The 17,257-nt window shown below is 41.5% G+C and overlaps 1 protein-coding gene across 4 annotated transcripts in view; it reads right to left on the bottom strand.

Annotated features, from left to right (window-relative positions):
• Positions 1-17,257, bottom strand: part of TIAM2 (TIAM Rac1 associated GEF 2) — a 272,790-nt gene that overhangs the window by 73,429 nt on the left and 182,104 nt on the right. For all 4 annotated transcript variants that reach the window (XM_015137091.3, XM_077999579.1, XM_077999578.1 and 1 more), the window contains 5 exons: positions 9,262-9,423; positions 6,759-6,863; positions 6,443-6,521; positions 3,636-3,728; positions 2,177-2,440 (listed from right to left, as the gene is read on the bottom strand). In XM_015137091.3, coding sequence (XP_014992577.3) covers positions 2,177-2,440; positions 3,636-3,728; positions 6,443-6,521; positions 6,759-6,863; positions 9,262-9,423 — 703 coding nt within the window. The remainder of the gene's footprint in view (positions 1-2,176; positions 2,441-3,635; positions 3,729-6,442; positions 6,522-6,758; positions 6,864-9,261; positions 9,424-17,257) is intronic.

Below are 17,257 nucleotides of genomic sequence, written 5' to 3'. Positions count from 1 at the left end.
GAACCTGCAAGGTTCCATCAGGAGGCATGATGTGGACAAGCACCGTGCCTGCCTGGCTAACTAAGCTCTTTGTCCACACAGACATAGGGTATAAAGGATTAGACAGTCCGAATGGCTGCCTAAGATGAGTAATAGAATAGTGGTTTAACAGATCCAGGACTGCCTCTTTATTCTGTTTCCCTAGCAAAAATAAATAAATAAAAGTGGCTTAACTCACCTGCTTGATCCTTACTATTTTTTAAAAAAATTAAAAAGTAAAGAAAAACAGCCAGGCACGGTTGCTTACACCTGTAATCCCAGCACTTTGGGAGGCTGAGGGGGGTAGATCGCTTCAGGTCAGGAGTTCAAGACCAGCCTGGCCAACATGGTGAAACCCCATCTCTACTAAAAATACAAAAATTATCCAGGCGTGGTGGCGTATTCCTGTAGTCCCAGCTACCTCGGAGGCTGAGGCAAGGGAATCGCTTGAAACCGGGAGGTGGAGGTTGCAGTGAGCCAAGATTGTGCCACTGCACTCCAGCCTGGGTGACAGAGAAGAAAGATTCTGTCTCCAAAAAAAAAAAAAAAAGGTAAATTTGCCCCTTTCTCTGCTTTCTATAGGAATTCATTCCCACAAGTACCAAAAGTATTATAGCCTCTATGGTAATTTCTTATTATGATAAAATACATAGAGACATAACACAGGTAGTGAATGTATCCCTCAAGAGTAATGAATCCAACAAATGGACACATGCATGTATTATATGGAATACTCAGGCCCATAACAGCAGCCTAGGGTAGCTGAATGATGGCCCTAATATACCCAAGTAATTAATAAGTTCCATCATAATTTTTGTTTTATGACATTCACTTTTATATGCCAATAGTCCATTTAATGGCATTTTAAATTAGAGGAAGGCCCCAAGAGAGGAGGAGAAAGCACGAGATACCTTATTGAATCACAAATCTTACCATCTGATTTTTTAATTCCAAAAATGACCTAATAAACTTCCTTTATAATTAAATCAATCCTAACAACTTCTCTTTGGTGCTTTTCATTCATTTTTGGTAATCATGCAGAGATTTCAATTGGAAATCCATTATCATCGTAATTAAGTATAAAAATTGCTCTGTGCTCTCCCAGGAAAAAGACCCTACACTTGGTCTCCTGTGGAGCTTGACCCGGGCTCTCCAGAGGTACAAAGCAAAACTACTGGTTTTCAGTACCCTAATTTACTTGACTGCAGTGCATGAAATACACATGAATGATACACTCAAAACTTCAGACCTTCAAATGATTTCCTCATATGGAAGTCTTACCGTGAGAAAAATATGCTGGCACACAGTTTTTCATTTTTAGGCCTTCACAAAGTTTTAAAATTCATGACCTACATTAAAAGTTTGCTATTTACTGGCCAGACATGGTGGCTCACGCCTGTAATCCCAGCACTCTGGGAGACCGAGGCGGGTGGATCACCTGAGGTCAGGAGTTTGAGACCAGTCTGGGCAACATGGTGAAGCCCCACCTCTACTAAAAATCCAAAAATTAGCCAGGCATGGTGGTACACGCCTGTGATCTCAGCTACTCAGGAGGTTGAGGCACGAGAATCTCTTGAACCCAGGAGACAGAGGTTGCAGTGAGCCGAGATCAAGCCACTGCACTCCAGTCTGGGCGACAGAGTGACACTCTGTCTCAAAAAAATAAAAATAAAAATAAATTTTAAAAAAGAAAGTTTGCTGTTTATTAAGAAAGTAGTACTTCACAAAAGATATAACTGAACTGAAATGCACAGGCTGTTTAAGAGCCCAACAGATTACTGCAAAATGGCTATGCCTCAGATTCAACCAAATAAGAAAAATCTTTCCACTATGGCATTTATGCAGGATTTCATCTGCCTTCAGTCACAGAGCCACTACAAGACTAAACATTATGGGTGATTTTTAAAGAGTCCATGATGTTTTAAAAATGTTATTTTGTGCAAAAATAATTATTTTCTATTTTCTTGAAAGCGCTATAATTACTAAAATGCATGAAATTTTGATAAAATCTACTCCAGTTGGCATCTGTGTTCTTCTAATAAATTAGAAAACATTCTTTGAACAGCTTAAATAATCTGAGTTTGCAAGCAAAATTACAGCCTAAAAATATTGGCTGTTGATACCAGCAGTTAAGAAGAAAGTCAGAACAAAGCCTTACCATTGGCTGTATTCTTTTTAAAGTTATCCAGGAATTCCTCCAGCAGTTGAGACTGGTTAGGAGGGGGTAGCAGACTCTTCTGGTCCCTGGAGAACAGGTCACTGTCTGACCAGGATGTACACAGGGTGGCTTTTGTGTCCGGAGGCCGGGCAATCAGAGTGAGTCCGACGCTCTTCTCAGAAAATAGAGCCTCCATCTGCTTGAGGTCAAGATCAGACACAGCTTCCCCATTTAAGGTCATGATCTCATTGCCCTTTCTCAGCCCTGAGAAAAAGGAAGGAGAAACAGAAAAAAAGAGAGAGGGATTACTGTGAGAAATATTTTAAGATGAAAGAAGGCTGCAAACTCAAACCATGTACTCCTAGGGGCTGTTTTGTTTGTCGCTTTCTTCAAAGAAAGTGCCAGCCGGGCACAGTGGCAGGTGCCTATAGTCCCAGCTAGTCAGGAGGCAGAGGTGGGAAGATCACTTGAGCCCAGGAGTTTGAGGCCAGCCTGGGGTGATATAGCAAGACTCCGTCTTTTAAATAAGAAAAACAGAAAAGAATTAAAAGGCCAAAATATAGTATTTAGATGCCACTAAGAGCAAAACAAATGTTAGCTCTCTCACAGCTACTATTAGAAGAAACAGTTTGAAAGAGAAAACAACTTGAGAACCACTCATTCCTTGCTTTTTCTAATATTTTTCTAGTGTTCTCATGTTAACTCTGTTCCATCAGTGTCTGCCTGTCTGTCTCACACTCTCTTCCTCCTTCCCTCTGTCTATATATATGTATACACTTTCTGTCTTTTAAACACACACACATGCTCTCTCTATATATAGGCATATGCATTTTCTTTCTTTTCTCTCTCTCTCTCTCTTTCTCGTTTTTTTTTTTTTTTTTTGAGACGGAATCTCACTCTGTCGCCCAGGCTGGAGTGCAGTGGTGCAATCTCGGCTCACTGCAAGCTCCGCCTCCCGGGTTCACGCCATTCTCCTGCCTCAGCCTCCCGAGTAGCTGAGACTACAGGCACCCACCACCACTCCTGGCTATGTTTTTGTATTTTTAGTAGAGACAGAGTTTCACCGTGTTAGCCAGGATGGTCTCGATCTCCCGACCTCGTGATCCGCCCACCTTGGCCTCCCAAAGTGCTGGGATTAGAGCTGTGAGCCACTGTGCCCAGCTTCTCTCTGTCCTTTTTTATGGAGGCAGGAGTCTCACTGTATCTCCCAGGCTGGTCTTGGACTCCTGGACTCAAACAATCCTCCCATGTTCCCACCTCAGCCTCCTGAACAGCTGGGTTTATGGGAGTGAGAGGCTGTGTTTGGTCACATTTCCAATTAAACTCTTAGGTTTACTTTCTTTAAAATTCCAAGAGAAATCTTTTTCTGACAAAACTGTATGAAGAAACATTCACTAGCCAGGCTGTATTCCACAGTTGCAAATTAAGAGGCAACAGAGGCACGGTGTGCCACACGGACCTTCCCCATACGCCAGGCCATCGGGAAGAACGTCGCTTACAAATATCCGGCTGAGATGCTGATGCTCATCCACCTGCGCTGTAACTGCAAACCCTAGGAAAGAAAATAAAAGGAAAAAGCACGTCTCAACCCACCACACTCAATTTCTCCAACCACATCGGCAGTATCTCCTTGAACATATTTTCTTGTAAGTACAGTATGTTGAGAAAGTCTAAATTACAACTATTTTGAAAGTACAAATATCTTGCGGGGGTAGAAAAAGAAAAACGTCAGACAAGAGGCTTAAGAAATATAAAAACATAACTTTTATTCAAAAGGTGAGACCATGCAGCCACGTGCATAACAGCATAATTCACAATAGCCAAGAGGTGGAAATACCCCAACTGTCTGTCAATGGACGAATGGATAAGCAAAATGTGATCTATGCATACAGTGGAATATCATTCAGTCTTACAAAGGAAAAAGATCTTGGCATATGCTACAATTTGGGTGAACTTTGAGGAGAATATGCTAAGTAAAATAAGCCAGTCACAAATAGACAACACAGTGTAATACTATTTATATGAGTAGCTAGAGCAGTCAACTTCAGAGAGGTAGAAAGTATTAATAGAACAGTGGTTGCCAGGGGAATTCCGAGAGATACAAAGTATTAAACTGGTGGTTGCCAGGGGCTAGGGGGAGGACAGTATGAGCAGTTGGTGTTAAATGGGTACAGAGTTCAGTTTTACAAGCTGAAAAGATTTGTAGAGATAGATGATGGTAGCACAACATTGTGAATGTACTTAACATCACAAAACTGTACACCTAAAAGTGGTCAAGACGATAAACTTTATGTTATGTGTCTATTACCACAATTAAAAATTTAGAAACAAATTTAACAGCAAAAAAATACTCTTACTGAAATACATGAAATTCAGTTCAATACAACAAATAATTGCTGAGAAACAACTATGGGGTTGAGCATTTTAAGAAGGTGAAAAAAATGCTTGGATGAATACAGTGCTTGCCCTAAATATATAAGATTACATGCAAATCCTAGGGAGACCTTCCCTCTTCTGAATGCATGGCTCCTGACTTAGTGTCCCCCTCTGTGATGCCACAGTGAGGAGCACAGGTTTCCATGTCTTGGTCCCCTAATACGGAGAGTTCTTTGAGGACAGCAAGAATGTCCTGTTCCCCAGGTCTCCTCTGGGACCCCAGCAGAGCCTGGCAGATTACGGTCTCACCAGAGAGTATCTTTGCAAGTGTCTTCATTCACTCATTCCAGTACAAAGATGAACACAAATGGCAACCACAAAAAGCACAGTGAAGGCCAAGAGGAGGAGAAAAAAGGCCGAGAGGGCTTCAAAGGAAAAACCAACATAACATGGGGTCCAGGTGCAGTGGCCCACACCTGTAATCCCAGCACTTTGGGAGGCTGAGGTGGACGGATCACTTGAGTCCAGGAGTTCAAGAGCAGCCTGGCCAACATGGTGAAACCCCGTCTCTACTAAAAATACAAAAATTAGCCAGGTGTAGTGGCAGGTGAGGCACCTGTAATCCCAGCTACTTGGAAGGCTGAGGCAGGGAGAATTGCTTGAACCCAGGAGGCAGAGGTTGCAATGAGCCAAGATCGTGCCAATGCACTCCAGCCTGAGCGACAGAGCAAGACTCTGTCTCAAAAAAAATAAAAAATAAAAAAATAACATAGGGGTCAGAAAAGATTATACAAATTTTTAAAAAACAAAAGTATCCTAAAAACGACATTTTAACATATTATAAACTTTAATTTATTATTAGTTTGAATCATTTTAAGGAAAATAATCATGTATCAACATATTTTAACGAGGTAAGAAATAGTGTTTCTATGGAGGTATTTACCAATCATTAACCATTGTTTCTATGGATATATTTACCAAGTATTATCTAATCAAAGAGAAATGGAGGAAATGATGCTATTAAGTGACTTCAGAAGTACTGACCCTTAATTGTTTTTTGTTTTGTTTAGTTTTGAGATGGAATTTCACTCTTGTTGCCCAGGCTGGAGTGCAATGGTGCGATCTCGGCTTACGGCTCACCGCAACCTCTGCCTCCCGGGTTCAAGCGATTCTCCTGCCTCAGCCTCCCAAGTAGCTGGGATTACAGGCATGTGCCACCATGCCTGGCTAATTTTGTATTTTTAGCAGAGATGGGGTTTCTCTATGTTGGTCAGGCTGGTCTCGAACTCCCAAACTCAGGTGATCTGCCTGCCTTGGCCTCCCAAAGTGCTGGGATTACAGGCGTGAGCCACCATGCCTGGCTGACTCTTAACTGTTAAACTCAGGGAAGAAAGAAAGAAGTAAAGCTAAAGCAATCAGATATGGTTTCTTCAAGAAAGTTAGACCCTCAGTTGGTTCTTGAAGGACAGTAGGATTCATGTCATTAGAGAGGAGGGATGGAAGAAGGGGAGCATTCCAGGTAGGAAGAGAAAACCAAGAGCAAAGACACTAGAGATGAAAGCAACTCTCCTATGAATCATGAGTTGATCTGCTCAGAGCAGCATCAATACACAGTACATGGTGTTATTAATCTATATTTTCAAATTCCCATCAATTTTATATTCATTCCATTTAATTACTTTGGCATTTCCCTCTAATACTGATACCTATCTGTGTCACCTGCTAATATCAATAAATAGAAATGTAGGAAGAGAAAGGACGTTCAGAAACTACTGTCATACATTCTGAAAAGGTGAATGTAAGGGAAAAGCATTAAGTCCAAAGATACTGGGGCAAAGTAGGCAAAGATGAACCACATAACTCCCTGAAAGAGGCATTCCTTACACTTACCAAAGTCACACACACTCCCAGTCTTCGTGAGCTGCACATCATAAACATTTAGTGGAAAGACTTCTATTTCATCATAAACCTGCAAAAGGTCAAAACAACAAAATCAGAGGATTTCATGTTATGATACCTTGAAAAACTACTTTGACACTATTTTTCATAATAAAACAAGAAAGCTATTAAGTTACCATTTATATAGAGACTGTTTCCAAACTAGGTGCCGGATTTAAACAAAAGTTTTCCCAGAAATGACATTTTTCAGAATCAAAACGCCATGGATGTGGTTCAGTCTCCCTTTCTAAAGCTAGTGCACACTTACCTGTTCTTGCATATATTCATATGGTGCAGGGATGTAGTACTCAACGTTGTCATCTACTAATTTTCGAAGTTGTAGGCCATAATGGCTGGGTTCCAATTGCCTCATCTATAAAGAAGAGGACAGTCATTCAGATTTTAAATGCTCTTTCTAAATCCATCATTGGTTAGCAGGCTCATTAAAAATCAAAGTAGAAATCGCTAAAAGAATACCACAAAAAATCTGCTGAATTTAAACCTATATAAGAGCTCTAATTTAAACATTTGGATGCAGGCCAGGCACAGTGGCTCACACCTGTAATCCCAGCACTTTGTGAGGCCAAGGCGGGTGGATTACTTGAGGTCAGGAGTTGGAGACCAGCCTAGCCAATACAGCAAAACGTTGACTATAGTAAAAATACAAAAATTAGCCAGGTCTAGTGGCACACACCTGTAATACCAGCTACTTGGGAGACTGAGGCAGAAGAAATGATTGAACCCAGGAAGTGGAGGTTGTAGTGAGCTGAGACAGCACCACTGCACTCCAGCCTGGGTGACAGAGCAAGGCTCCATCTCAAATAAATAAATAAATAAATACATGCATACTAGTATGCAAAAAAGTAAAGGGGGACAACTATTTTATTTATTTTTTATTTTTTATTTTTTGAGACGGAGTCTCACTCTGTTGCCCAGGCTGGAGTGCAGTGGCGTGATCTCCACTCACTACAAGCTCCGCCTCCCGGGTTCACGCCATTCTCTTGCCTCAGACTCCCGAGTGGCTGGGACTACAGGCGCCCGCCACCACGCCCGGTTGATTTTTTGTATTTTTAGTAGAGACGGGATTTCACTGTGTTAGCCAGGATGGTCGTGATCTCCTGACCTCGTGATCTGCCCATCTCGGCCTCCCAAAGTGCTAGGATTACAGGCATGAGCCACCGTGCCCGGCAGACAATTATTTTTAAGAAGGTTTTCTCTGAACACTATTGCTTATGATTAAAGGCAAAAGATGCATTTTTAAGAGATTACAGTAGAACATATCTGATAGTAGAAGAAATCTTACCAGCTCAGCAAATGCCATCTCTTTAGTTAGGTTGAGCCTAACCTTGTTTCTCATTACTAAAATACAGAAATTTGTAAAATGTGAACAAATCTATAGACTTCAGAATTAAGAATGTCCTACTCCAAAAACTTTTCAAAAGGAAAATGTTTACACACACACACTCATATTTTCTCTGTCATGCATATTTTCAACAGTGAGAAATTTATCTCAGGCATATGCTCTAACTGGGTCAAACTGACCCACTACTTCTTTTTTTTTTTCTTTTTTTTTTATTTGGGACGGAGTCTCGCTCTGTCGCCCAGGCTGGAGTGCAGTGGCGCGATCTCGGCTCAGTGCGAGCTCCGCCTCCCGGGTTCATGCCATTCTCCGGCCTCAGCTTCCCGAGTAGCTGGGACTACAGGCGTCCCCACCACGTCCGGCTAATTTTTTGTATTTTTAGTAGAGACGGGGTTTCACCATGTCAGCCAGGATGGTCTCCATCTCCTGACTTTGTGATCCGACGCATCGGCCTCTCAAAGTGCTGGGATTACAGGCGTGAGCCACTGCGCCTGGCCGACCCACTGCTTCTGATACCCTTTATTACTCAGAAAATTATGAGTTTAATAGAGGGTATCATTGGTATAGAACATTGTTGGTTTTCTGAATAAAAACGTTACATATGGGAGTAAAAGGGAATTAAGTTCATAAGGATATAAACTACATATAAATGTACAGAATCCTAATGTTTCAAGTCAAAGTGAAAAAGGGGGACTAAAATTAAACATCTTTCACATTTATTAAGTCCACATGATTAAGCATTACTTAAACTCTATATGCCTTTTTCACCATGTCAACATATTTGATTGTATTTTCTCTGGAAACTTAAAACGATTTAAGCTCTACTACACCACCTGGTGGCCGAAAAGCTTCTGATCTGATGTTGCTGAATATATTCTCTCAGAGGGCCCTCTTTAAGACTTACCATAAGCTCCCTTTTCAGATCAGGAATGAAACCCAGTTTGAAAAATGAATAAAACATCATCGTATATTAATCTCCATAAAGCAACTGTGAATATATCAAGTTTCGTGTTTAATCTGGAGAAATCCGATAAAACTATTTAGGATTAAATTAAATTACCTCAAAGTTTATGCCGCCTTCTTATAACACACCATCTCTAAGTAACTTAAATAGCAATGGATTTCATAATTATTCTAGATACCAAAGTATACATAGAATTTCAGTAGATTAGCTCAGGTTCTTCATGAAGGTGGGGGATCATGATCTAATAACTCATTCTTCTAAAGAGATCAAGGAATAGAATGCAAATTAATCAATATGCTAATAAATACATTAACTAATAAATATGCTAATATGTTCCCTGGCGTGGAAACTGGGCCCTTGAATACCACATGAATTTAGAAGGCATAAGATTGCAACATTAATGATTATTTCTATTCAGAAGTATATTTTTGCAGCAAAATCCATTACCTTGCATGCCAGAGTCAAAATATCTTCTACTCTGTGCTCTGGCTTGATCCCTACAGTAACTCCATGATTATCCTGAAAGTGGACATAAGTCTGGATTTCCCACGCATTGTCTCGGGGAACACTGTCTACTGTTGAACCATACATATGCAGAAGTTCGTCGACCTGTTTGTAGATGCCAAAAGAAAATGCAGACAAATTTGATTAACAAATGAAGGAAACCACCAGCCAAATGTCCCGTTCATTTATGGACTATTTACATCACTGGCTTCTCACAGCCTTCTAAGGCCAACAATGTTTCCTCACTCATTTTATGCAGATGAAACTGCAGCCACGGGAAGTGGAGTGAAAGTCAGTGACTGCCTGTCCTGTGTTCTTTCCACTGTGTCGATTGGCCGCTTATGCCAAGTTAGAACACCACAATCCAGCTGGAAACGGTGGCTGACGCCTATAATCCCAGCACTTTGGGAGGCCAAGGCGGGCAGATCACCTGAGGTCAGGGGTTCAAGACCAGCCTGGCCAACATGGTGAAACAGCGTCTCTACTAAAAATACAAAAATTAGCCAGGCGTGGTGATATGCGCCTGTAGTCCCCGCTACTTGGGAAGCTGAGGCAGGAGAATCGCTTGAACCTGGGAGGCAGAGGTTACAGTGAGCCGAGATCGCGCCACTGCACTCCAGCCTGGGCAACAGAGTAAGAATCTGTCTCAAAAAAATAAAAAAAGAACACCGCAATCCATGTAAGGACTGCTGAGTATCCACGCTTACTACTCTGGGATCATGGTTGAGAAGGGCCACTGTGAAGCCTGCATCTAAGCCATAATCCCTCTCCGACCTTCCACTAAATTCCAGACACACCTTGTCCATGGCCACTGACATCTGCCTGCTATCCTAACCCTGAACTGCACTTAATCTAAGCACGAACTTTCTCTTCTAAGTCTACCTGTTTTTTTTGTCTTTGTTTCTTCTTTTTAATTTTAGCCTAACTCATCACTGATAGAAATCTATTTGTTCCTTAAAATTACCTGTAGTCCTGATAAATCTTCTCTCTATCCTTCAGCTACCTCACACACAGACACTGTTGGAAAATCGTCTCAAAGAATACCACCTTCAGGAAGCCCTTCCCAAGAAAGTTTAGTTTGCCAAACTACATCATCACAACAATTGCTGACTTCATGCTAATATGTCCTTTCGTAATTCATAACAAAAATAGCATACATTTCTTAAGCAATGTAGACATGTTTCTCTCTGGCTAGGTTCTTACATTCACGTAGTAGTAAAGAAAAGATTTGGGGCTTTGAAATCAAAAGTCTCAGACGCTACCAGCAAAGTATGGCCTAGGACAAGATTTACCTTGCTACGATTCAGCTATTTTGTAAAAGAGGACGTTATTAATATAATTAATATTGAAAAAATTACTTGTGACTTAAGTTTTGTGAGCGAAAGAGGTCACTTATGTGAAACACCTTACATACCAAAAAATGTCACCGATAGATTCAATACTATCACATTATTTTATATATCATTCATCATACTTTAAAGTTATCATTAATGGGTGATTTTACTTTGAATTCCATGCATTTTTAAATACAAAGTAAAAGATCCTCCTATGTAGGATTTAAAAATTAGAAGAGAAATCATAAAGAAATTTCAAAGAACAAAGCAAGAGAAAAATCCATCTCTCTGTGTCATCTTTTTGAAAACATGGTGCTCAACTTTGAAGTGACATTTCTGGATCTGTCATGGATTTGTCGCTTTCAGCACATTTTTCTGGAAGGGTGATCACAGCCAGAATGAACATCCCCACACGTGCCAATGACAAAGGAAAAGACAGGACCAGATGCAAGGAGCCAGGGATGCCAGGAACCAACCCGGACACTCTCTCCTAAAGGCTCTTGTCTTACACAGGCACATTATTTTCTCTGGTTCATTCTCTGGGCAGTGATTTCAACCCAGTGCTTAGCAACAAACAGATGCTGCCTTAAAGGTGCAGGCCCCCACCTCTGAAACCAGGCTTGTTGAGAAGCAAACTAAAACCCAGCAGAGGTCACTGTGGAGTAAGAAACTTCACAAAGAACAAGGCCTGGAGGAAGTCACAGGCTCCCACTGAGGGTGGCAGAGCAATTTACTGCTGCATTTTAGGAGATCGGGAAAAACGTAATTATAGATAAACAGGTGGGGGAGGGACATGAGCAGTACAAATTAACACTGTGCCTTCACACCCTCTTGTTCCCACTGTTACTGACAATCAGAGAAAGGCTGTATCACCAGCCGGGCGCAGTGGCTCACGCCTGCAATCCCAGCACTTTGGAAGGCCGAGGCGGGTGGATCACCTAAGGTCACGAGTTCAGGACCAGCCTGGCCAACATGGTAAAACCCCATCTCTACTAAAAATAAAAATTATCCAGGCATGGTGGCACGTATCTGTGGTCCCAGCTACTCAGGAGGCTGAGGCAGGAGAATTGCTTGAACCTGGGAGGCGGAGGTTGCAGTGAGCCAAGATCATGCCACTGCAATAGCCTGGGCGACAGAGGGAGACTCCACCTCAGAAAAAATGAAAGATTGCATCTCATGAGGCCAAATGAAACAAGCTCTTGATGTGCCATCAGTTCACTCACCACTCACAACCAGCCCTCTCAGGGAGACGCCATCATCACTTCCTATGGAACAGGCAAGACACATATGGCTCAGGACATTCTAGAAACTTGCCCAAGTTTACACAACTAGTGCCTATGGTACTCCGGGGAACTGAAGGGTAGAAGTCTGGCTTGAGCTGGTTCACACCACCGCTAGATTACACAGAATGCCTGCCTGGCAGTTAACTCCCTTTATAGAAAATGGGTACAACCTACATGTCTTGATTACTTTCCATTATTCTACGCTACACACCATGTTCCCACTGAACAGAACGGCTCAGAGAACATTCCCCAAAAGGGAGTGGCAAGCTCCTGCTCCATGCCGGTGCTCACTTCCATCTCGTCTCTCTGCTGTACCGTCCTTACAGAGACCGCGCTGAAACCATATACACCCTCCAACCTGGTTTAAAATGCCCCTCTCTTATGAAGTCTCTCCTCTCTCTCCTTTCTCTGCCCTCAAGTCCTCTCACTTAGATGAGTTCACTCTCCTATGTCCCTGGTACAGCACTTGGCAAAGCCCAGCCCACGGGGGGGTCACTTCTAAGTCCCGCACCAGGATAAGATGAATGCCAACAGAGGCTTTGTCTTCCGTATCCTCATTCTCCCTCAGCCATTAACACAGTGCGGCCCGTACCCAGGACACACTCAAAACTTGAGTGCTGAGCTGGATACAACTAGAAATTCACAGTCATATACAGGCATGAGAGGTAAACGCTATCCGTTTTCAGTATCTTACTCAACTCTGTTGACATAGTGTCAAGTTCTTAATGCTCTCTGGAAGCTATGAGAAGAGAAATTAACAGATTATTGAAGGAGAACAAGTTCTGGACAACGGAAAAGTGTGCAGATAGATGGAAGGATGGAAGGACAAAAGAAATAATCCTATTAAAATCCATTAAACAAGGTGCTGTGCTACAATTGCTCTGAGCAATGGTTCTCTGAGTCTACACTGTTGACCCGAGATGTAGTGAACCATAGGAGAGAAGATGCCCATCAAAGCCAAGGCCATCGAAGAGTTAGACCCTCTCAAGAGGCCCCTCAATGAAAAGTTAAATGTAATTTTTGGTGTGTGTTAGGCACACACACACACACACACACACACCCGTCACAAATGTATATACAGTTCAAGAAAAGTAAAACCTGGTTATTCAAAGGAAGCACCAAGAATTTAAAATTAATTCATTAGAACTAGAAAAAGAAAAAGCTACTTGATGCTTACAGATCTCTTAGGTGGTTGTAAGCTTTGCCCATTTGGAGGGAAAGTTGGATTAATTCTCTGAAGGAAGGTCAATGCTATCCAAGTTGAAAATACATGTGCTTTAGTTTCAGGAAACCAGATAAAATATTCTCCAACATTCTTTTCATAAAAAGAATGGAGAATCCTGAAAATAAGCATTAAAAATGGAGTCATCTGGAAAATTCTTTTTCCAGGTTACCCATTTCAAAGATGCCACTATGTTAAATGAATATTTTCAACCACCCAGAATTCCATGGTTGGCTACCTCTGTCAGGACTGTTACACACCTACCATGCCTCCTACTCTACTTCCTCCCCTCAAAGAAAAAACCTATATATTTCTACTTCCTCCACTTAAGGAAAAAAAAAAATATATATATATATATATATATATATATATATATATATTTCCAACTAGCCTCTTCAAGGTTTCCTGGTCCTGAGAATACAAATGGAGACAGAAAAAAATACAATAATAGAAAGACAATCCAGGTCAAATCTCAGCCTCGTTAGGGGCTGTTATCTAGTGCCTCTGCACTTCTGTTTCTTCACCTTCAAAACAGCTTAAAAACAACAGCCTCGTGGGGTGGTTAGGAGACTGACGGGAGGAACTACACTTGAAAGACAGAAATTGTAAAGATGTTTTGGACGTTGAGCCTGGATCAGGTCTTTATACAGTAGTACTGGGCATAACTACTGTATTTCAGTGATGACCACTGTAAAGAACTTCCTGAGAATCATCCTTTGTTCCAAAGCCCTGGGGCACTGTAGTGGCCACTGCTGCTCAGATCACCTTGCAGTCAGCTCCAATTGGCCATCATGACACGGGAACATCACTGGGCTGCAGCCACAGCCACTCCAGACTGACTAGTGAATGTCTGCAAATCACTTTAGCTCTCCTTGGAGGGCATTCCACAGAAGTATTTTTTATTATTATTATTACATCAAGGGTCCTGAAACCACATGTCAAATTACTTATGCTCAGTATGCAGCAAGGAGAAAAAATGGAAACTCCGTGTGTTCTCACAGCAGATGCTTTTGGATCAAATGGCTCGTAATTACTACTTGGATCACTGAAGGGAAGTGAGTAGCAAAATCACAATCTGGCTGTCACAAATGGGCCCACACCACCACAGTGGCTGATAAAAGGAAAGTCTATTTGCAAGGGAGATGAGGAGAAAACACAAAAGGGAGTTGCATGCTCCCAGTTTTCTTAACAACAGTAAAATGTCATAGAAGAGAAAGTGTTTATTTCCTTCTTGGACTGATGCCCATACATCGGTTGATATGAAAGAAAAACAAAGATGGATCTAGCTAGCTCGCTAGCTGTATGCGTACAGGTATACGTATATATGCTGTATAGGGTTGCGTATTAATATTCTGTCTAAACAGATTACCATACTGTGGCGAAGAGTAAGCTGTTTCATTCATATTTTCCATTTAAGAAACCAATATTAGGGGGTTTGTTTTGGTTTCGGGGTTTTTTGGGGTTTTTTAGTTTTTTTTTTTTTTCGGTTTGCAGCTCATGACTAACATGACAATACTGCATTCACTCACTGCCACAGAAGGTTGGGACAGCCCAAACCAATTTTCCAGGAGAAGGGGCCGAGGCCCAGGGGCTGCCACATTTCTCCAATGAAGCTTCCGGGGTTGCCCCCATCCGAGCCTTACTGGGGACTTTGTTGTCACAATCTCCATGACAAACACCTCCCTTCAAAGGCCGTATAAGACTCACTATTACTCATCCAGACGTTCGCCATGAAAAGCTTTCGTTTTTGGCTAGCCAAAGTGTCCTCTAAAAAAATGCTCAAGTAAGACTGGCTTTGTTCCAGCCTTAACAGATTTTGAATTAGGGTGACTCACTGTTGGACTGTTATATGATGCATCAATTAGAGTGGAATAGTTAAAATGCACACGGCCCCTTCCTCACAACAGCCTTTCTGTGTTATAGAAATGAGCATAATTTACTTATTGTATAAAAATACATTTGTGCAGGTTACAAGTATTCTCCAAGAATGATTAGCAGATGAAAAGTAGCAAGATTAAATATTCATTATTTAGCCAGGCAGAATTGTAAGTCCCAGAGATATAAAAAAAAAACAAATTACACCCTTAGTTCTATCTGCCATTCAATCTGAATCTAGTTATCTGGGTACTATAGCACAGAAATTATAGAGGCTGCATTAAAATAGTCCTATAAATGACAATAATTTCTTCAGTATCCCTACATCCCAAGTAATGCTTAGCTAAAATAAATAGGAGTAACTGTTTAGATACACATGCTTAAAAAAACAAATGCAGAAATCATAGTTTCTTCTCACTCCTTAGAGCATTCAATGGGACCTGTTTTTTGAGCCCAACTTAAGCACTAAGCTTAATCCTCACTGTAAGGGGCTACATGAGCAAAATTTATTTTCAAAGTCCAACATACACTCTGTTAATAGGAAGCGTACTGATGCTATAGTTTCATAACTTTCTTTATTCAGGGACAGGGTCTTACTCTGTCACCCAGGTCAGAGTGCAGTGGTGCGATCTTGGCTCACTGCAACCTCTGCCTCCTAGGCTCAAGCAATCCTCCCACCTCAGCCTCCCAGGAGCATGCCACTACACTTGGCTAAGTTTTTGCATTTTTGGTAGAGACAGGGTTTCACAATGTTGCCCAGGCCAGTCTCAAACGATCCACTTGACTCGGCCTCCCAAAATTCTGGGATTACAGGCACAAGCCACCATGCCAGGCCTCTTAACTTTCAAAGTAAGAATTTTACATTGTTACACAGTGCTGGAAGAGATATGACCCTAAAATTATGGACCTTTATTACAAATCAGTCATTCTCAGCCATTAAATGACTACATCTAGTAGAAATAATTAATCATCAAACTTATTAAGCAAGTACTATATCCTTAGCAGTGTGCTATAGATTGAGAATATACAGATAATCATAGGGCATATATAAACTATATCAATTACAAGCTTTCCTGGGAGCCATGACATATGCACTTGACAGAATGGCTAACAGTAAGAGATATTTAAGTGCAGAGTAAGAACTGGCCGGGCGCAGTGGCTCATGCCTGTAATCTCAGCACTTTGGGAGACTGAGGTGGGTGGATCGCGATGTCCAGAGTTCAAGATCAGCCTGGCCAACACAGTGAAACCCCATCTCTACTAAAAATACAAAAATTAGCCAGGCATGGTGAAGGGCGCCTGTAATCCCAGCTACTTGGGAGACTGAGGCAGGAGAACTGCTTCAATCTGGGAGGCGGAGGTTGCAGTGAGCTGAGATCACGCCACTGCACTCCAGCCTGGGCAACAGAGCAAGACTTCATCTCAAAAAAAAAAAAAAAAATTATTTGGTGGAGGAGACATTAGAGAACTAACACAGCCTCATGGGGATGTTGTGGGTTTGAAAAAGGCACTAGGAAGAGGCATAGGCACATCCAGGATTTCATACTCTAGGATTTCATTCAGAAATCATTCTGAGGATTTGTTTGGTCAGAAGCAATTTTGGGGATGAGGAGACACTACTCAGGCCCCACTTGACAGCGCCTGAGACACACAGCAGAGAATGTACTATCTGTGTGAAGATCCCTGACAACCCTGAAAGGAAAATGCAATTTTGTATTCACTGAACTCTCAAATGAAGATAAGTACTGCTGAGGAATAGAGATGTATAAATTAAAGATGCTATTACGACTTCAGTCTAGTCATGTTGCTGATTTTAAAATGGAGTTATTGTGAGGTTAGATACCTCCAAGATGCTTGGCATTTAAGACCATCTCTTTAGAGAATACCTACTGGGACCATTTTAATTATAAATCTATTTTCAAGGAGTTCATGTAAAGATTCTGAAACAGCATTCCTCACTTAAGTTAGCATTTGTGTCATTCATGTAAAACAAGATGGCGGCCATCTACAGCAAAGTTTACCTCACTGGAGTTATTGGAGTTTTGAGGTAGCCGAGTTCCAGAAAATCCATGGCTGCCACTTAAATCAAATATCTGACAGACAGGGGATGAAAAGACAATGAAATGGCCCTGTAATGTTCACTTGCCAGCTACCCTTTCTCATTATTGAAAAACTAAAGTTCTATAACATTTTAGAAGAGCTTCATATCACAATTTGTACTATTA

Source organism: Macaca mulatta, chromosome 4, assembly GCF_049350105.2.
Source record: "Macaca mulatta isolate MMU2019108-1 chromosome 4, T2T-MMU8v2.0, whole genome shotgun sequence".
Lineage (NCBI taxonomy): Eukaryota > Metazoa > Chordata > Mammalia > Primates > Cercopithecidae > Macaca > Macaca mulatta.
The sequence above is the reverse complement of the archived record's forward strand: the minus strand, read 5'-3'. Positions and strand labels throughout refer to the sequence as shown.